At 53.1% G+C, this 21758-nt stretch overlaps 1 protein-coding gene across 4 annotated transcripts in view; it reads right to left on the bottom strand.

Annotated features, from left to right (window-relative positions):
• Nucleotides 1–21758, bottom strand: part of AXIN2 (axin 2) — a 45135-nt gene that overhangs the window by 19385 nt on the left and 3992 nt on the right. For 2 of the 4 annotated variants that reach the window (XM_072351646.1, XM_072351649.1), the window contains exons 1-2: nt 4431–4582; nt 2533–3441 (exon numbers count right to left, since the gene is read on the bottom strand). In XM_072351646.1, coding sequence (XP_072207747.1) covers nt 2533–3359 — 827 coding nt within the window. In that variant the 5' untranslated portion in view covers nt 3360–3441; nt 4431–4582. Of the gene's footprint in view, nt 1–2532; nt 3442–3983; nt 4004–4430; nt 4583–21758 lie in introns of those variants that run through there. The other 2 variants (XM_072351648.1, XM_072351647.1) reach the window with 2 other exon arrangements.

Genomic DNA, 21758 nt, shown 5'->3' with positions numbered 1-21758 from the left:
ATTGTAGAGCACCGCTCGGAGCGCAGCTTTACAATGGCATCATTTACTTTGATAATTGAAGCCAAACTCAGTCCCAATAACTCCGCACACAACAGCTCCACCGGCACGGCGTTCAAAGGGCAGGAAGCCTCGGAGCCAGCACTGCCGATGAGTGCAGGGCTAATGGGAGGCAGATGAACCCACCCTGCTCCCAACACATCAGTGGCACTGCCAAGGCAGCAGAGGAGAGCGGCTCCGTGCGCATAGACTGGTGGGGGTACATTTAGAAGGGTGTATAAATAATGGCTGGGATTCCTGGATGGTGGGGTCAGGTCCAGCACGCTCAGCAGGACTGATGGTGGGGATGAAGGCTCAGCCATGTGCTTCCCACAGCGTGCCGTGGCTGTGACTCTGTGCATTGGGATTGATTTCCAGCTGCCTCCTGTCCCCATATCCTGGATCAGGTGCACTCAGCCCCACGCTTCGTTCTGCTCTTATAGTCCCACTGAAGCAAGTGGGAAGAGCCCGCACAGCACTTCCAAACCGTAGCATGCTGGGTCCAGGGCAGGAATTCTTTGATTGCATTGCACGTATGAGGAGGGAGGTGTGGTTTGGCCACTCACCAGGAATGACTTTGTGGGAGCTTCAGCTCCAATCCTGAGCGCCTTCCTAAATGCTGAGTGATGAGAGATAACCCATCCACATGTTCTTAAAACACACACACACACACACACACACACACGTGGCTTTGCAAATGGGCAGCTCAGGGAGGGACCAAGAAGCATCACCGTTTGACCTCCATCTCTTTGCACTGAGATCTCTCAGCCCCATAGTGAGCAAAAAAGCTCCTGGGAATTCAACAGGAGGTGATCAAAGCACAGCACAACACCTAATGTCCTATAGGCAGATCTGACACATGAGGAGCAAGCTGCATTCATCCTGGGACCAACAAAAAGAAGGAGAAAAAAAAAAGAAACAGCCCACAAGTGCAAATCAGGGAAGCAGCCACAGCTGTGCAAGAGCTCTGGTGGACCTGGATGGAGCATGTGGGCTTCAGCAGGGCCTGCAGCTCTAGCAGGACACCACACTGAGCCCTCCCAGCCCCAAACACCAACAAAGCCTGCAAGATGAAAGCACCCAACATCCTCTCCTGGAAAGCAAGCAGAGGGCAGCAAGGTCACAGCAGGCTCTGGAGAACAGCAGGATCTCAGACAACAACAATGAGGCACGAGATGAGGAGCCCTAAACCCCAAGTCCTGCACACAGCTGCCAACCAGAGCTCCCACCCCAGGCAGCCTCCCAGCAGAAACACAGCAGGATGAGATGCATTTCCCCCCCACCCCCCCCCCATAATCCTGCACCGCTCTGGTGGCCATCACCTCTCCGGTGATACCAAACTGCATCACCCCACAACAAGCAGGAGGCTGAGCCCCAAGGGCTGCCAGACACCACACAGCCCCACAGCAGGCAGCTCAGTGCAGGGCAGGAGGAGAGCTCAGCACAGCCTCCCCGCTGCGCTGCCGTGCCCTTTGATGTCCATGAATCACAGCCAGCACTCCAAATTCCCCTAACCGAGATGTCAGGCACTTACCAGAGCTAAACCCAAACTCCCCATCCTGCAGACAGGAGCGCACGTCTGCCAGCAGAGCCCTCTCCTCTCAACCCCGATTCAACGAGCCACACTTACAGCAAGGGTGGGGAGAGGAAAGAATACATTTTCAGGGGATTATACAACTCATCATTCGCTCATCAGAGCCTCCTTCCCATCCCCCTTCGCTCACAGAGGGCTGTCCCTCTCCTCACCATCACCATCACACCGGAGGGGTCGGTGGGCAGAGTGCCCCCAGCCAAGGGCTCTGCCACCCCCAGCACAGGCCACATCCCCTCCAGCACCAACAAACAGCCACAGCCTGAGCCCAGCTTGGGCCATGCAGCAAGACAGCACCCAGGTGTGCTATTCCCCTACACCTGGGCAGCCCCTATGACCTCAGCTACTTGTTTTTAAGTACCCCTCTGTTCTACACCGGCCCAAAGCCATCCCAAATGGCTCTGACACCATGCCAACCACAACGCAACAAGAGAGGCTCCGTATCACAAAAACAGCCAAAACAAGAAGATTCTCTGCGAGCTGCATTAGTTGGATGTAATGAGCTCGTACGTTTCCTGCTCCATGACCACACAATTGCTTCCCACATAACCAGCAGAGTTCAGCCCTGGCTGATGGGGAAGTCGGGGAGCTGGCAGGTTACATTATTCATGTGCCTCTATGATCCTCTCCACTACCGCGCTTAATAGGTTTGAAAGTCGAACCAATAATTAACGCGTGTCCGGAGGACATAGTTGCTATGAAGTTTTTGATCTATAAGAACTCAAAGAGCCAATGGGGCCAAAGAGCACAGCCCTCTTGTTTTCCCTCAGCAGAAGGAAAGCAAGAAAGAAACCAAACCAACCAGCCAACGCCCCCCAAATTCCACCGTGCCCCACCGCCTCCCACCCCCCCCCATACACACAGCCCCAGGGTCCCAGCACAGCCCGTATCCCAGCCCCCCTTACCTGTACCCATTCTCCAGCGTCTCGGTGGCTCTGACGCTCGCTGTAACCCTCAGCGTTTTGCTGGACAGCCCAACCACCGAAGGCAGCATTTTGCTTTTGAAGTCGGCGCAGCTCCATTCCTCCTCCTCGTTCAAGGTCGGCAGGTAGCCACAGACAACTTTTAAGCTCCCCAGCCCGTTGCTGCTCATGTAAGCGGGGTTCTCTCCTCCGCTCCGTACGTATTCGAGGTATATATCAGAAGTTAAAAACATCTGGTACGCATTTTCCTCCATCACAGTCTGGATCTCAGTCTGTGCCTGATCAAACATGATGGAATCTATCTGCTGCTTCTTGATGCTATCCCTTATGTAGGTCTTGGTAGCGGGCTTGAGCTGCTTGGAGACGATGCTGTTGTTCTCGATGTACCTTTTGTAGATAGCTTTGGCTACTCTCGAAGTTTTGGTATCCTTAAGGTCCATCTGCCTGAAGCCATTGCAGGCAAACCAGAAGTCTAAAGTATCCACGCATTTTTCCCTTTCCAAGAAGGTCCGAAAGAGATAGGCACCATCTTGATCTCCCAACAAGGAGTGCAGGGATTTGGTCCAACGGGCCAACGGGGAATCGGGGGACGCGCTGCCCTCCGGCTCCCCCAACCCGTTCTCATTCCTCCGCGGGGCAGCGGGCACCGGCATGGCCGAGAAGCTTTGGCTTTTGGCGAGAAAGGAGCTGTGGGGCTGCGGGCATGGCGGTGCCTCTCCCTCCTCCCCCGGCACCGGGGGTCGGGGCGCGTCCTCCCTGAAGCTGCTGCCGGGGTCCGGGAGGTGGGCGAGGAGCACGGCGCTGCTCATGGCTCCGGAGCGGGGCTGCGGGAGGCTCCGGGAGCTGCGTGCCGCTCGCTCGAGTCAGCGGGGGATCCTGGGAGGCTCCGCTCTGGGAAGGGGAAAAAAAAAAAAGGCAAAAAAAAAAAAGAGGGGGGGAGAGAAGGGGAAGGAGGGGGGGGGGGGGGTGTGGGAGGGGTAGGAGGGGGGGGGGGGCGGGGGGGGAGAAAAAAGGAGTATTGATCTAATCAAAACCAGATCCTCCCGACATCAAAGGCAAAAAGTAAACAGGCTTTTCAACTCTTCGCATTCACAAAAAAAGAGAGAGAGAGAGAGAGAAAGGCGAGGAGGGCAGCAGCGCGGCGCTCCCCGCAGCCCGACCCGAGCGCGGCGCTCCGCTCAACTCCCCGCACACTTTAAGCGCCCCCCCCCCCCTCGGGGCTCGGGGACCCCCCGCACGAACAGACCCACGGGGGTAATCCCAGAAAGGAATGGGGGAGTGTGGGGGGAAATGGGGCTTTGCGGCAGTTTGCGTGGGGTCCGAGAGCGGGGCAGCCGCAGATCCCCCGAAATAGATAAAAACTGGGAATTGAAGGCAAAAAAAAAAGAAGGAGGGGGGGGGGGAAAAGGAGCAATGGGGAACGGCGGCCGTACCTGGGAGCAGCGGGGCATCCCGGGCCGGACAGCCCGGCCGGAGCCATCGGACCGACTGCGGGAAGAGGGGAATAAATAGCGAAGAGCCGGAGCGGGGGGAGAGCGGGGGTACGGGGGGAAGGAGGGGGGAGCAGCCCCGGGCGGCGCCGACCCCCGCGGGTCGAGCTGGAGCGAGAGTGCGAAATAACAGCGCTAATAAATAAAAACCTGCTGCAGAAATGGCGACGGCTCGGGAGGAGAACGAGGAACCCGAGCGGGCACGGAGGGAGGGGGAGAAAAGTCCGGAGCGACTTCGGGCCGCGCGCAGCTCCGACCGCACCCGCACAAGCGCCAAACAGCGAGGATTAAAACCACCATCACCATCATCCTCCATCTGCGTGCCCACGGATAACATAAAACCCCGCGGGGAGAGCAGCCGCTGCCCCCCCAACCTCCGCAGCCACTCACCGCGCTGCCCGGAGCTGCTGCGCGGCCCCGCCGCTCTCCGCCGGCAGCGCGCAGGGCTGCCCCGCGCCTTCCTCCTCCTCCTCCTCCTCCTCCTCCTCCTCCTCTCCTCCCCAGCGGTGTAACCGCATCGGAGAGCATCGAAGGGGGAAGGTGGGAGGGGGGTGGGGGGGGGGGTGGGGATGGACTGCGAGGGAAGGAGCCCACTGCGATCCGCACCTCCCTCCTCACCCTCCCCTGGATATTTATTTTATTTATTTTAAATACAAAAGCGTTGGCTCCGCCCCGCCGCCTCCCTCCATCCATCCATCCCTCCCTCCCTCGCCGGGTCCCCCCGCCCCTGCCGTCCCCCCCCCCCCCCCAAAGCCCCGGGCTCTCCCCGCCAGCGCTGGGCGCATCAAAGCGGGGCCGGCGGAGCGGTCCTGAAAGGGAGGTACTCACAGATACGGGAGGAAAAATAAAACAAGGAGAAAAAAAAATCATAAATAAGGAGAAAAAGAGGAGGGAAGCACGGCCTGCATCGCTCGGTGCGCCCACACCCCCAACTCCCACGGGCACCCCCGTTGCGTGGCGAGCTTTCCGCGCTCGGGCTTTGCACCGTTGGGGTGGAAAAATAAAGCAATTCTATTCTGGGGGAAGAGGATTTTGGTTGCGTTTCCATTCCCTCCTCCCGACATCCCAGAGCGGGTACGGAGTTGCCAGGACCTTATCAAAGCGCACAGCCGCAGCCGCCGCCCCCGGGCGGGAGCACCGCGAGCTGCCGCCGCCTTAAAGGGACCGGAGCCCTCCTCGACCTCCCCCCCCCACCTTCACCCTCCATTGGGGTGGGGGGGGGAGATCGGAGGGCAGCGGAACTCAGCGGAAAGTTTCTTCTATGGGAGAAAAAGGGGGCGGGTCCAACGCAGTTGTTTGCTTGTTTGCTTTTTAATTATTAATATATATATATATATATTTCCTTAATAAATGATCCAAAGACGCGTTTTTGCTCTGCATCCTGATTAAACCACATCTGACTGCGATAGAGGTGGCTCGTCAACAAAACTCTGCGGTTGTTGTTCACATCTTTAACCCCCACCTCCCCCCCCCCCCCCCCACCCTCCGGTCCCATCTGTTAAATATTAAACAGGCACGGAATGGAGTTTGTTTTTAACTTCATGCGAAAGGTTTTAATTAGGGAACAGCCCCTAAACCTGTCCTGTGCCTCCTGGCCTGCTCCGGGCTGGACGTGGGGTCCTCCTGGCAGGATCCTGGCCCTGCAGCCCCATCACTGCCCTGCAGCCCCGTTTCCCTGTTGCCATAACCCAGGGAACACACCGTGCCCCAGGTTTGCAATGCAGGGCTCACAAGTGGATGGCCAGGCTGTGAGGAGGGGTAATGCCATGGCCTTTAATGTCGAGCCCTGATTAGTAGCTGCAAGTCCTCTGAGCGGCACTGATTCTCTCTCCCATACTGATGAACAAATATTTTGGGGTAAAGTCCCACTCTTGCAGCACTTCTGCATTGCAGTGCAGCCCTGTGTGCCAGCCCATGCTGTGGGTACCCCATACCCAGGTGTGTGGCCGGGCTCAACATTCCACCATCCCCCTTTTTGCGAGGGGAAAAAGCTTTGGAAAATGAACCCACACCTCCAGATTGCCCATGGGGCTGGGAGGGGGTCGGCAGTGACCCCACTGGTACCCTTATCCCAGCAGCTGGCACAGCAGGGAGAGCCCAGCTCTGTTCTCAGTGCTCAGCGGGATACTGGGGGGGGGGATGGAAATCAGAGTCATGGCTGTAAAGGGGCACGTCCCCTGCATGCCCCAAACCACCTTCTCTTTGCACGCTGCTGACAACACAACTGGTTCACAGCATCCTTAACCCAGCACGTGGCATCCCTCAAAGCTGTGATTTCATCAGCTCTGGGATGGCTGAGTGAGCAGAGAAACACACAGCAGTGAGGAGCTGGCCCTGTGCAGGTTATGGATGCGTGACCCAAACAACCTGGGCTGCTAACATGAAATAACGCATCAGTGGATTCATTGTTGCTCCCAGTTGCGTATTTTTCAGGCCTGGGAATGTCTGACACCAGACAGGGAAAGCAAACTTTCTGCACAAGTCCTCTAAGACCAAGCAATGAAAGCCATCTCTGGGACCAACAAGCAGTTACAAACGAGCAGCACTGCTGGTAGTTTTGCTTCAGGTGGTGCCAAGTATGGATGTGCCACTATGACAGATGCCACTGAACCATGCAGTGTGGTCCTTTCTCCCCATCCCTGGCCCCTCACCATGGTAGGGGCAGCTCCTCACCCAGGACAGGCCACAGCCACCCTCAGGAGGGCACAGATCCCTGCCTGATGCCACATCTGAGCTCGCTTTGAAACAACCCAATGGATAAAAAGCTCTCTGTGTCCCATCTGCTGCCACAGCACTGCAAATTAACCCACTGTCATGGAGGCTGAAAACCCTGACTTTCTCCACACTGGAAGAAAATCTCTACCCGTATCATTTCAATGTCACAGGAGGCACAAAGGTACCATGTAACCACACCGTCTTCCCAGGTCTTGTTGTACAGCTCAGGTGCATAATTCACAGCAATATCTGGGACCACACATGCGTTTCACAGCCCACCAAAGAACAGCTCTGACACCTAACGTGGCCTCTCAGGGGACAAAAGGAGAGGAGGGCGAATGCCTGGGGATGGGGCTTTGTGCTCAGTGCCCGTCCTCCTCCCAGGGCTGCACTGACCCCATTCATTTCTGCAGTGTCCACTCAGGGAGCCCGTCTCCTCCTGCCCACGGGGAAGAAGCGCGTCTTGCTGGAGGGTTGAAAGCAATCTGATGAGCCAGGCAGGCAGCAGCGGGTACAGGGAGGTCTTCTGTGCTTTTCTTCATCTTTATCAGCTCCTGGAAGTCCTTGTTCGTAGATCTACAGGGAATCTCTGTGCTAAGGTAGCAGCTGCAGTCATCAAGAAAGCAGAGGATCTTTGAATTTCCTTCTGATTTTCTAGTCTAAACTTGAATCTGAATTCCCAGGCTGAACAGCGGGAAAATTAACTATTTATATTTTATTTGTTAGCTCTTTTTTTTTTTTTTTTTAAGATTTATTTTTATTTTAGATAGAAATTCAGTCAATGGGTGAAAAAGAAACGACTGCAAAACGCTCTGTCGAGTAGCATCACCTGGCCGTGGCAATGCCCTTGTGGTGCCACTGCAAAGGGTGGACGCGATGCTCCTTGCTGGATGCTGTGCATCACATCCACAGGCAGAGCAGAGAAGCTTGAAGTCACATCACGGCACCAGAAAGGAATGATTTTAGATGAAAAGAGTCTGTGTGCAGTGAAGCTCCATAACAAAGAGAAATGAAATGTTTTGTGAGAGCCTTTTTTTGGAGCAGGTAGTGAGGGAAAAAAAACACCGTAGGAGAGAAGAAAGCAGTGGGAGCCATTAAGGACACGAGGGCTGAGCCAGAGTGGAGCAGCAATGACAGATGTGGTCTGTACTGCAATGCTCTGTGTTGCACCACTGCAAATAAGGGCTCAGCCCTTTGCCTCCCTCCAGCCATGAGGCTGTTGTTCCATGGTGCACTGCAGCACAGGACCTGTTTCCAGTGGCCATCTTGGTGCACAAGGGAGGTTTGACACCTGCTATGGTAAGGCTTGGAGGGGACGCACAGCTCTCCTGCCTGCAGTCATCCATGGGCACAGCCAAGCCAAGAAACCTGAACTTTGAACTATGGAATCATAGAACCATAGAATGGCCTGGGTTGAAAAGGCCCACAGTGCTCATCCTGTTTCAACCCCCTGCTATGTGCAGGGTCGCCACCCACCAGACCAGGCTGTCCAGAGTCACATCCAGCCTGGCCTTGAATGCCTCCAGGGATGGGGCATCCACAACCTCCTTGTGCTTCGCTGTTGGTCTTCAAAGTGCTTTCATCTCTTGATGCCAACACATCCATCTGAGCCTCCCCTACTTCGTCTTGCCACTCAGCTTCAGTAATTCAGCATAGAAATGCCTACAATTCCCATGGTTCTTCCCCCACACACAGCAGCACACTGAGTACAGGGCAATACATTCCTCTGCCCATCCCCAGAGCAGTGACAAAGCACAGAATCACAGCATGGTTTGGGTTGGAAGGGACCTCAAAGATCACACAAGCCCAACCCACTACCAAGTCAGGCTGCCCAGGGCCCCATCCAGCCTGGCATCAAACACCTCCAGGGATGGGGCAGCCATAGATGCCACCCAGCCCAGCCAGCACCACTCACTCATGTGAGTCCATCAGTGCTGCTGGACAAGAGCAGAGCACACACAGCAATATGGGCCAGGGGCTGATGTCACGCTCTGTCATACACTCAGCTCTCACACTGGTGGTCACGTTGATAACGAGATCAAAGGCTTGTGAGTATTTCAACAGAAGTGCTGGGAACAGTCTTGATCAGAATAAGAGGAAGGCCCTGTATACAGATGACATGAGAGGTTTGCAACCCACGTGCGAACCTTTGAAGTCATTCTTCCCCTTTTTTCTTTTAATAAACTAGTTTAACATCATTAGTTTAAGGGGTATAAAAGCCATCGGCGGTGTAATCTCTCCCTGTACTGAGAGCACAGGGTGTTATCCACACGCAGGACATGCTTTTGCCGTGAAGGAAAAAAAAAAGCACTGCCAGAGATACTCAAAAATAAGGCAGGAAAACACACAATTAGTTCTATGGGATTTGAAGTTCATTTCACAAATGGACAGACTTTTGTTACCGACTATTGCCAGATAAGTCCGATACATTTTCTCTTCCTATAATCCTTTTAACATTTCCATTCCCCCCTACAGACTCCCTGCCTTGATGTTTTGTTAGGAGCACTCCCTGCTATCTGCACACGTTTGGCCAGATTTTTCCGACTTGAAAGGGGCACCGTATCAGCATTAAATGTTCTATGAGAGCTGATAAAACGCACATGAGCGCTTTGCTATCTATTAACATTTTTGAACTGCTTCCTTCACCTGCGTGGAACAGTGATTGAAAAGAGGGCAGGGGCAAAAAAGGGGAATGAGGATATTTATGGCCAACTTTCCACAGCTTATTTTTTCCACAAGCCCTTCCTCATTGCACACGAACCAGATGCTGCTTTCTCTGCTGGATTCATGTTCCAGTAAGCGGTGGAGACAAGGTCCTGCTCTGATGGCAGCTCCTTGCCTGGCTGCACAGCACTGCCCTGGGGACAGGGGCTGCCCATGGCACTGCCTTGCTGCCAACATGTGCATGTTGGGTGCGGAACCTCATGAGGTTCAGCAATGCTAAGTTGCACTTGGGTCACGGCAGCCCCAGCTAAAAGTACAAGCTGGGGACAGATGGAGCTCAGCCCTGGTAAAAAGCACCTGGGGTGTTGGTGGATGGCAGCTGGACATGGGCTCTTGCAGCTCAGAAAGCCAACTGGATCCTGGGCTGCATGCAAAGCAGGGTAGCCAGCAGGGTGAAAGAGGGAGTCTGCCCTTCTGCTCTGTGCTGAGGCCTCACCTGGAGAGCTGCAATAAGGGCAGTGAGGTACTGACATCCATGGAGATGCTCAGCTCAGGCTGGATGGGGTCTGAGCACCCAATGGAGCTGTGGGTGTCCCTGTTCATTGCAGGGCAGTTGGACCGGCTGTCTTTAAGGGTCCCTTCCAACTGCAATGGTTCTGTGATTCATCTTGGAGTACGTGGAAGCATTTCCACTGCTGTCCTTGCTACAGTGCACAGGCACTGAGTGTGGTACATGTGGACTCTGAATCCAAGTGGCCTAAAGGTTGGTTTTGACCCTCAGACACCACACAGCATGACAGCGGGATGTCACAACCGCAGGAGAAAGCCCGGGAGGCAGCGGAGCATCGGTGCGGGAAGGCCCACAGCAGATTCCATCTGATTTGCTCATGGAAACAGGAACATTTTTTCCATGCGTGCTAAGGGAAGCCGTTCTCCTTCGTGCCCGGAGCGGCGTGTGCTGGCACTGGCCCTGCAGAGGGTGGATGCTGCGGGCAGAGCGTGGCCAACTCCTGGCACCACGAGGGGTTGCAGGGGAGGCGAGATGTACAATGTGTTACAGCCCGAGCTGCTGCGATCTGGTTCTGCAATGTAATCCTTTCTGTTTTCTGGCCGCCCGCTAGAGCTGTGTAAAAATGGTTGCTTGAAAACTCAACTAAGTATGAAGTGCGCTCACTGAAAACCTCGGCGAGGGAAGGAAATCCAAATGTTTTGAGTTTAACTATTAAACATAGTTTCCAGCTCGTGTGCTCAGAATTCGAAATTAAACAAATGAAAGAAACATGTTTCAATGGTTTTATGTAGGCAATAATGTCATTAACAGGAAATCAAGAAATTGGGCTTTGCAGCTGCAGCAAGGTTAACCCTTCCTGTGCAGGGCACTCACTGGGCTCTGCAGAGCACTCTGACCCCAGTCTGTCGCTGACCATCCCAAGCACATGGTGCTGAGTGGGTTCCAGCTTGGGGAAGGCAGGAGGGGGGACATCGGTGATGAGCCAGTGAGCTTTCCTCATCAGAGGAAACCCAAGCCTCATCCCTGCACTGCCCAATGGGTCTGCAGACACAGCCCCAAAGGCCCTAGAGTTCCCCATACACACACAGAGCTGTATAAGCAAACCTCCTCTCTGAGCCCAGTCAATGCTGGAAACACCACCAAGAGTATCCCCACTATCCATCACATGGAGGGGGCAATAAGCAAGGAGAAACCAGGCCATTTTTTTTGCTATTTAAGGCATTTTCCCATGATTGGAGATGCCCATGCTCAAACACACCATGCAGGACACTACATGAGCCTGGCTGCAGCACTGGGAGTGCCCCAAGGATCCCTCTTAGCCTTGCACCAGGAGAAACCCAGCCTCCTGGGATGGTCTAAATGGCTCATGTGGGCAGCCTGCCTGAAAAGGGATGGGATGCCATGGGATGGGATGGGACACTGCAGGGCACCGTGTCACAGAGTGCCATGGGATGCCACAGGATGGGACACTTTACCCTGAATCTGCTTCTGTCACAGAGCAAAAGCAGCTGCCTGGGCTGGCACGGAGCGGTGGACATGGAGCAAGCAGCAATGCATCCTGAGGGCAGCCAGCACTGCAGGGCCTGCAGTTCCCAAGCATGTTTCATGCAGATCCAGGTCTGCAAGCTGGAGCTTGCCTCAGGCATTGGTAACACATATTTCAGTTCTGGTCCCATTTATCCACCCTGCCTGTGCTACTGATAATAGACTCATTAAAAGCACAACAGAAATGCTGAAAGAGCTGCCTATTATCCTAGGCATAACTTAAGACAGTAACACCAATTCTGCAGATTTAACCAATACACCTTCATCCTATCATTACACAGGCACACACCCAACACGAGAACAGAGAGCAGCTTATATTAAATTGATTTCAGTTTATAAATAATGTAATATCTGTGCAGGCTAAAAAAAACAAGTTACTTAATGCATTTAAAAGCACGTCGTTTGCACAAGCTCATACCCACTCACATCTGCTATTGGAGTGAACACAGGTAATTAGACTCTTATGTGATACACCTGACAGCAAAGAAGGCTGGAAAGGTCTGTAGGGGGTGAAAGGAAAATGACAAAAACCTGTGGGCAGATACCTGGGGTTAATCAGCACCCAGCCCTGTGCTGCAGCAGCTTTAGGAAAGCCACTGTGCTCTGGGCTGCTGGGCCCTGTGGGATGAGCTGGCGACCAGCTGCAGTGCACTAAATCCATTCATCTGCTATGGCAGTGATGCGGGTCAGGAAGGAAGGGTAACACCGGTATAAAACCTGTTGTACACAGTGCTATAAAGCACTAAGAGAAGGAACAAGAATCAAAGCGATGCATCTGCTGGCAGTGCCCAGAGCACAGCTGTATGGAGCGTGGCTGTAGCATGGGGTGCACGCAGCCCTCCTGCACAGGGAGCGTGGTGCATTTCTTGGCAGCAGTCACTGCCCCTTTCCTTTGGCCACCCCCTTCATGGGGAGTGCTTTGTGCATTAGATCAGGGATTGCATCCAGTTAAAAATAGCCCTCCCCCCCCACCCACACACAAAAAAGTAGGCAAAGAAAAGGGCTATTTATACCCTGGATCGATTCCTTGCTCTGATTCACTCTGCAGCCACGGGACGGTTGTGCAAGGCATGAGCACACATCCCTCGGACCCCGAGCATTTCTAAAGTGGTGCTGTTAGCCCACAGGGTTTGTGACCAAGCTGCTGAGATGGACCTCACCTGCCTCCCCAACACCCACCTCCAACTGGGTCAGGAGTGCTCCTTATTGCCAGCCACAGCCTGGCACACAGACAGCACCAACGCCAGCTCCAAATGCCCAAAGAGAACTGGACGCATTGCCAAAGAGCGTGACAAAGCTCAGAGAGAATCATCAGACCAACCCGCCTCGGCAGACAAGCTTAAATATGGATAACGATAGTTGGAATAATATAGACACATTTTTTTCTTTCCATGTTGTTTTCTGTTTTGACTCCTTTTGGATTATTCAAAGGGAGGTGTGGGCTTTGATCTCCTCTATTGGCAATATTTTTTCATCTAGGTTTTATAGTTTGAGAAGAGATGTTACATGCTTGCAACAGAGACTATCAATATGATGTGGGTCTGAACAAAAAAAAACTGGTGTCAGGTTCTCCATTTGGAGTGTTACCTCAAGCTTTGAAGTTCGTAATGATTCAAAAGCATCTAGAGCTGCTACAAATGTTAATAAAATTAAAGCCATCTGAAAGTGAGGCTTGCATGTGCCTTTGAAAGTAGGTCTGTGATCAGTTATTACCCTCAATTACCTTGTTGTCCACTCTTTTAGCTCGAGGTTAAACTCTTAACACTTCGCTTTGAAGTGGTTATCCTTTTATCTATGACCGGACTGAGGAATTTAAGGGCAATAATCAATGAGAGCTTCATAAGAATAAAGGGGAGACAAGGCAAGGGAGAGAGGTGTGAATGTGCCCTATAGGGCTGGAGGGGTTCTGGAGGGCTGCGGAGGACACTGTGCTCTGTGATATGATCTTTGGAGGGGGGGGGGGGGGGGGGAAGAAAAGGGAAAGAAAGGGGGAAAAGAAAAAGAAATCAGAAAAGAGCCATTTCCAAACCAGTGCTAAAAATAAAGCAAAAGCACTAATTTGGGGTGGGGCAGGGAGTGGGGAGAGCACCGAGAGGTGAAGTGCTCATCAAAGACATGGGGATACGTCGTGGGGCACAGAGATACAATTGGAGCTTTGATGTCCACCACAGAGTGTGACAGCAGAGACAGGGATGGCCTTGTGCCCTGGGCCTGCTGCATACACTGTGCACCCACAGACCTGCATGGGGGGAACCCGTGCTGGATGTCAGCCCAAAGCAGGCAGCCCCGGCTCAAGCCAGGAGGGACCTTCATGAAACACCCATGGTAGGATGCAGCACCTCTTTGTGCAACCTGCGAGGACCCCGCTGTGCCACCCAGCACTATAACACTGCCGGGCCAATTTTGGTTCTGTCTTTTAAAATCCAAGGTGCCTACAGCAAGGTGTTGAAACCCATGTTTGGAACACCGAGCTTGGCACGGGATCAGCTCCAAGCGTTTTGGGCAGTCCTGAGTGCAACCTCCAGCACCGAGAGCTGCATGTGAGCTCAGCATCTCTGAGCATCGCACCGCTTTGCTTTGATCCGGTGCCAGCGCTTGGATTTGTGTGTCTAATTTAAGGTGCTTGGGTTGGAAAACGTTGACGATTATTGCTACTCCAAAATTAAATCAGTGCTTAATTATCAAAATTGATGGTAACTTCTAGTGGCATTTTCTAAAGAGCCTTAGGGAGTCAGAAGGAGGTTTTCAAAGGCTCGGTGGCAGCTCGATGTCTCAGGGCCACGTCTGCCTCCTTGAACCCACACTTTCTTACTGCCTGCCATACCCCCATCCTTTCTCAGGGCCTCCTGAGAGGTTCCGAGCTCTCTTTACATTGAAGACAGAAGTGGACCCAAGCCTGTGAGTGCAGACCTCAGCCTTCAGCCCTTGGTTAAATCCCGGTGAAAAAAATCAATTGGCTTTGGGTGCCTAATTCTCCCATAATCCTGTAGATAATCCCAGCTTTGGGCTCTTGGATGCTGATAAAAAAAAATAAAATAAAATAGAACAAAACAAGAAATGTGTGCAAACATAATAGAGGACAAACATGCAGTTCGTACCATTTGCAGATACTCCAAACTTCAGAAGAAATAGGTTCAGGACAATAGCAATAAAATGTTGCTCAAGAGAGAGTTAAAAGCAGCGAGATCGCAAAGCCTGGGGCCCAGAACGCTGTTTCGTAATTAAGGTAGCCTCCAGACAACGATTGTCATACGCAGCCATTGCTCAAGGACCCAGCCATTATTGCTTTCATTATAGTTTTTCAGGAGAGGAACTTTTGCTGGCTTGGCTCCACGTTCATTCAAAGCTCCCAGTCACTAACGAGAACACATTGATTGAGAAACCCTAATGACAGCCTCCATGGGCTGCAGTGAGGCCAGCTGGGCAGAGCCCTGCACTGCGAGGGGCAGGCCAGGAGCTGACACCAGCTGGGGACATCCCATGGCACACTGGGGTCACTTCTCATGAGCCACACAGTGAGGAATGGATGGACGGGCCATGCAGAGAGGCAGAGCTTCATGCTCACTGTGCAGCCAGCAATGGCAGCAGGAAGGGCTTTCCAGACTGAACTTGATAAAGAACAAGCTGGTAAACACAGTATTGTAGCCAATATCTTTTTCCCCCATCAATACCTTATTTTTTGTCCCCTCAGACCCAAATTCAACTAAAAAAATGCAGTTGGCTGTAGCTGTGCCACCTGGTCCCAAGTGAATCCCTGTGGAATCACAGGATTAACTCCATCATCCAACATTACGCTGAACATGACTGTGCCTGCCTACACTTAACTGCTGACCTATCTTAATCATCCTCGTAATTAATGCACTAAAGCAAAGTCGTGTTCCAACACGGTCTAATCTCCTCGTGAAGACAAGTGCCAAGCAGCATTAGGAACACATGGAAACACCCCAAGGTGGGTTCCTCTTGCACCAGCCCCAAAAAGCCACCGTGGGTGATTGTTCCTTACCTCCAAAGCCCTCTCATACACCAGCCCAGGGGGACCAGGCTGTCTGCCCCAGGCTAATTACCAGCTGGGCAAATGAGCAGCAGCCGTGGCCATGGGGCTCAGCAGTGCTCTCAGCTCCAGCTGCTCTGATGTGTGGCCAATTATCAGCACCTGGATGCTCAGGCAAGACAGAGGTAACGTAAGGAGGTAATGAAGGAAGAAAGAAATGCTTTCATGTTTTCAGAGCTCCTGTAATAATGCTGCTGCTAGACAGCCTGCCCGGGACAGGCTGAGCACAGCCCAGCTCCATGAGCATCCTTGGCTGCTGAGGCACAGTGAGGAGTACAGATGTGCCGATGGGGCTGAGATGTGCACTTTTGCAGCATGACTATTACTTGTTTCAAATTTGTTGTACCAAAGAATGGAGCCAAATAGCCTAAAAAAAAATAGAAAAAAGAAGAAGAATTTGTTGTGAGGCCAGCCCAGTTCTCATCACCCCTTCCCCTTCCAATCCCCTCCATGGGGACATGAGGCTGCAGAGGTTTGTCAGGGCCAGACAGGAGTTGCGGGCTAGCACAGCTCTGTTAGCCTCCCTTAAGGCCTTAATGCATTTTATCCCCACCCAAGCTAAATGGTCTCACAACCCATCAGCAACTCTTACAGATTAACATCTCCCTTCCCAGGCGTCCCCTGCACCCCAAAAAACATTCCCCTCCCTGTGCAAAACCCCTTTGGGTCTGCACCTTGCCCTGCAGGATGGGGACACTGCCGCTGTGTATGAGGCTCTGGGACTGACGAGTTGGCAAATCCTTGGATTAAAGGCAAAATATCTTCATAATAAATAACACTGAAGTAACACATTGCACAATATTTGCTCCCTCGGAAAGATGTTGTTTGCTTGCAGTGGGGCTGCTATCTGATCCTGTGCCAAACGGTGCTGAGCTCCCTGGAAGAGAGACTTTTCTGCAGCTGGCAAGGGAAACCCAGTGCCCAAAGTGCAGCAACGGCATGTGTGTGCACATGTGCGAGGGGGAGATGTGCTGGGGGTCTCTGGGCTGCAATTCTGATTTTAAGAGCACAGCTAATGATACGTCAGTGTGGGGACTGTGGAAGGACGAAAGGGGGAGAAAAGAGGTGTTGATAAAATACTTGTTAGAAAGAAAATTGGATTAGCGGTGCCATTCTGGCCATGAAGTTCTTTGAGCTGGAGAAAAGAAAATAAGAATCTTGTTCCCTTTTTTTCCCCCCCCTTCTCTCTGCAGCCCACAGAAGGCCTCACAGCCAAAACATCAGCCCCTCTAATCTTATTTTCCTTTTTCTAGCTTGTATTTTATTAACCCCTTTCCTCATTTAACTACGATGAATAGCTCAGTGGGTAACATCCTTCTTAGAAAGTGAAAACCTCCTTGGAGATGCGGTGCCAGAACAGAAATGCAGACAAACTTCCAGCTCCTGCACTTGGAAGAAAAGCCCCTTCTGTAATCCTGTCTGGTGGAGCTGACTCTGTACCCCAAAGTACAGCTGCTGCACTCAGGTCCCCACTTCAGTGTGGGGACAGCTGGGGGATTCCTCTGCTGACACACCAGGGGACTGTCCTTGTCACTGCAAGCTCTGTGGGCACAGAGCAGAGATTAGAGAGGAAATACATCAGTGCCTGGGAACACAGCGTCTGGTTGGTAAGGCTCAGAGAAAGCTGCAGAGCTCCAGGTGCCAGGATTGGTGCCAGGCTCATTGCAGGAGGCCAAGCCAGACTGGTGGTGCAGATATATCTCCATAGGATGAAGCTATGGGGCACATAATAAAGTTCCCCCCACGTCTGGGCCAGTTTGTGCAGCCCTGCTGGCACTGCTGGCCCAGCAGTTCCCAGAAGCGCCAATGGGAATTTGTCCTCTGCATGATTTTGTGCTGCAAATGAAACAGGTATCTCAGAATGCTCAGTGCCTGCCCAGTGTGCACAGTGATGTGAGGCCAAAAAATAACCAACAAACCCAACCAACAGATAGCAAATAATACATGAAATGGAGATATTCCTGCCCGGTGCTGCTCTAAGTGAGAACAGAGATCTGGCCTTGCAATAAAGAGAATGCCAGCTCCAGCTCTCCAGCTTGCTGGGATGCTGCTCCTCTCCTGTGAGCAGCAAAGCTGGGAGAGGAGCAGAGCAGGATCCAACCTGGCATGATACTTGTGTGCTGTTTTCCTTGACAGCTGCGGTGCATAGTGGTAAGTGCATGTTTAATTCATTCACAATTTATGGTGTAATGAGAACAATGAGTGTGTCTGAGGGAATAATTGCTTCACGGCGGGGAGCTGGAGAGTTCAAGTTGGTTGGCACCTGGACTTTGAATCGGGGCTGGCGGGGATTGGCTCTGCTACCCCACAATAGTGCTGGTGACAAAGCTGCTGGGGATGGGGAGGGGGCTGGAAGCCACCCCCGCGCCTCCCGGGCTCCCACATGGACCCCTCTGGCACCCAGCAGAAGCCACAGAACCGGCCTTTTCCCAACCTTCATTTACAAGGGAGCGTGCACCCTGCAGCGCACACAAAGCCGTGCCCCTTGGAAACCGGCTCTTTTCTTTTTCCCTCCTTCCCTATAAGACCTCTTCACTGCTTGGTTCTGGCCGCCTCTACCCAAACCTCCTTTTGTTGGGGAGGGGAGGGAGGGGTACTGACCCTTAGCAGTGTCCTCAGCAGCCACATGGAGCTTCGGAGCCCTCAGAGGTCAAGAGCATCCATATGGAGGGCCCGGCAGCACCACGTCTCCCAGCTGTCCCCATGGCAGCTGCACTTGCGGCCCCAGCACAGCTCCCACGGAGTCAGGAGGCCGCTCCAAGGAGCCCTGAGGCTGATCCCAGGGAGCCTGAGGAGCCTCAGAGGCTGCTCCAAACAAGGAGTCCTGGAGGCCATTCCCAAGGGAACCCTGGAGGCCTCTCTGCGGATGCTGCTCTGAGGAGCTCTGGAGGCTGCACCCAAGGAGACCCAGAGGCTCCTCCAGGGAGCCCTGGACCCGAGGTGTCCCGCTGGCTGCCCTGGTGAGGCTGCATAAGGAGCTGTGCCTGGCTCCAGGCCCCATCTCAAGCACTAACGATTTGCCACGCTGAGCCCAGTTAGATTGCATTATCCACCACTGGTGCTTCCATCCTGCAGCTGAGCGGGACCAGATTTAGAGCCAGCAATAAAGAGACACCAACACAGCATTGCTCAAGCCCTGGCCTCAGCAGCACGGGCACTGCAGCAGGCACGGATCCTCTTTGGCACCCAACAGACGTGTCAAAACACGAGCAACAAATCTTCTGTGCCGCAAACCCAGCCTGGGGAGATGATCTATCAAGATGGGGCTCTTGGAGCATCACATGTCGGAGGGAAACACTCTTATAAAGTGCTTTGAGAACCTCGGGTGGAAGGTGCCATGTAACCACAGGGGCTGTTGTTGATTATTACACCGTGATGTTGGGGATCTGCGCCATGGTTCATCGACGCTCGAGCTTTTCCATACATGGACCTCACGGGATGGAGCTGAGGCTCCATTCCCACTCTCCATATGGGAAAGCCGTGTGCTGGGGATGTGCTGGCCTTGGATGTCTTTCAGAGATGCTGAGCTGAGCGCCCCATGCTGCATTCATCCCCACACGGGGCTCGATGGAACACTTCGAACATGCGTGTAGCACTCGGCAGCACATGGAGCCTGCACAGCAACATCTGGGTGTGCACAGAGCGGGTGAGCAAAGCTCCATGTGGGCTCTCTGCTGGGGACTGGGAGACGTTGCTCTAAGTGCTTAAGTTCCTGAGGTGCGTACATTCTAAGCTGTCTCTTGAACTAGGAACCGAATTCAGGCTAAAAAGATCAAGGTCTCAGGCTGCCGTGTCACACAAGTCCCTTTGAAAACACCCCGCCTGCCTGCATGACGAAAATAGGCACAGACAGAACTGGGAGACGGAGTTTAGGCGCCGACAGGAACATGAATCTGCGTCCTGACAGAGAAGCGCGTTTTATCCCGTGTTCTTGGAGGTTAAACACAGCGTTCTGTCAAGCTGCACACGGAGCAGAGCACGCTTTGGCAGCGGCGTCTCACGCAGCCACGGTGAATGCAGCAGCATCACTCCGTGGGGCTGTGCAGCACGATTTGCATCGCGGGATGTGGCTGCCAGCCCGGCTTTCATCTGTACCATAGAGCAGTGAGGAAGCAGAATGCTGAATGCACATCAGCTGCTGCCTTGCCTGGCAATGCTGCGTCACAGCACGGCTGCAGCTGGTCCTTGCAAACCCTGATACCTCGCTGCCTGGGGAGGAAAATCTGCAGACACTGAGTGCAGGTGTACATGGGAATGGGGTGGGACACAAGGGCAAGGGCTTCTATCCCCTGCAGGATGCTCAGCTGCAGTCTCAGACCCCAAACCCTGCCTGTGCAGCACTCAGACACAGCCTGGACCCAAAGGAGGACCCAGACCCACCTCAAGCCCAATCTCTTCTCTCATCTTATGACAAATCCAGCCCGGATGACAGGTCTTAATAGAAATAAAGCCATCCATAATGGCCTGTGGTTAATTACTGAGGGCGGTTGGTTTTCTTTTTGGAGAACATGACATGGTGAAGAGCTTCAGAAAGCCCTCATAGCATCCAAATGATGATTAGGGCACAGAGGGATTTTTCAGGCAAGAAGAGGGATGTTTTTGGGCCCTGCTGCTGTTGGGACAGGGTGTGGGGCAGCAGCTGGGCCTCGTTGTTGTAATCAGAGCTGGTCTGCAGGTGCCAGGTTATTCTTTTACTACACCCAGTATTTATATTTCAAACTGTAGCATAACCGCCCTATGGAGTGGTTTATGGCACCCAGAGAGCTGGCAGGAAGAACTGTGCCAGAGGTCTGAAAAAAGGATCCCACCACCTGCAATGGGAGCAGACCTTGAACTATAGGAACAGAGCCGTCAGGGGATGCTCCGCCAGGCGGCTGCTCCATGTGTCCCCTGCTGCAGGAAGGGTCTTGTCCTCTCATTTCAACTTCTTTAGAGCAAGGAAGTCAGTTCTCATCCAGATCTTTTCAACTCAAAGAGAAACTTCGGGGAGACCGCACTTGCTAAGTCTTGCAGTGGTCAGATGCAGCCCCAAATGGGCGTGCTTCCTTCCAACCATGCCCAGAGCAACAAAACAAGCACAACGCTCCTGTGTCTGCCTCCAGATGAAGGACATGGCCACCCCTAATGTGCCAAGGGGGGAGAAGCTAGGAGAGCAATGGGGAACCTGCTGGGACTGCCATCATGACACAAAACCCACATGGCTCCAGGTCTGACCCAAACCCACACCAGCTCAGTGTTGCTGACCCTGGGACTGCCCCAACAGAGCAGCAGCAGCCCCATTGCTGTAACCCATAGGGGATGTCAGAACATTGGTGGTCCTCCAGAGTGAGCTCAGGCCTTGGCCTGGAGCCAGCCGCAGTCTCCTGGAAGTTTCTCTCGGAGTTTAAAAGCTTTGGATTAGGCCCAGTTTCCTCACTGGAAAGTTTTAAGCAGGAGGACAGCAAATAATTGTGACAAAGCTGGACGGTTCTCACAAAGTCAGGGGAGAAAAAGGAGATTTGAAATGCTCAGTGGCCCCTCTAAACAGGCATTGGTGGGCTGGCAGCTCTGCTCCTGGCCTGCCTGCCTCCAAAACCCTCCCAGATGCAGCATCCCCATCTCCCAGATGCAGCATCCCCATCTCTTTGTCTATGGGATGGCTGCGTGAAAAAACCATCATTGCATTCCTGTTCTCTGCAAATTGATCACTCCCGGCACCCTGGCTCACTCAGAAAAACAAAAGGCTGATTTGTTCAGTTGCTCCAGGTGCTGCCGTGCAATCAGTAAAGAAAGGTTGAAATTTGGGGATAATGTGGGGAGGTGTCAGGTGAGCTCTGGCAGCTGAGCCAGGCTCTATTGCTGCCCTGCAGCCCTCATGGCTCCGCAGTGGTGACCCCTGGCACCAGCCCTAAGATAAACAGCCCTGAAGCAGGCAGGCAGGACCTGGGGAGGATCAGTGCCTCTCTTTTGGAGCCAAGGCTGAATCCCCTTTGTTGATGGTTTTATCACCTCCTTGCAGAGAAACCTGGGTGGGGCTTTTCATGTCATATTTTGGCAACTTCGGCGTCCCATTAAGCCATTAGCGCTGAAGGTCTGCTAGTGGGTGGCAGGTTTTCTTCCCTCCTGCTTTATGGGGGAATTACAGGATCTGGAGAGTGATTTTGCTCTGTCAGAGCAAATTGCCTTCGCTGACCTAACGTCTAATAAAACGGAAGATGCTTCTCCAATTATTTCCAGTGCGAAGCGTTAGATT

This window comes from Excalfactoria chinensis, chromosome 17, assembly GCF_039878825.1.
Source record: "Excalfactoria chinensis isolate bCotChi1 chromosome 17, bCotChi1.hap2, whole genome shotgun sequence".
Lineage (NCBI taxonomy): Eukaryota > Metazoa > Chordata > Aves > Galliformes > Phasianidae > Excalfactoria > Excalfactoria chinensis.
The sequence above is the reverse complement of the archived record's forward strand: the minus strand, read 5'-3'. Positions and strand labels throughout refer to the sequence as shown.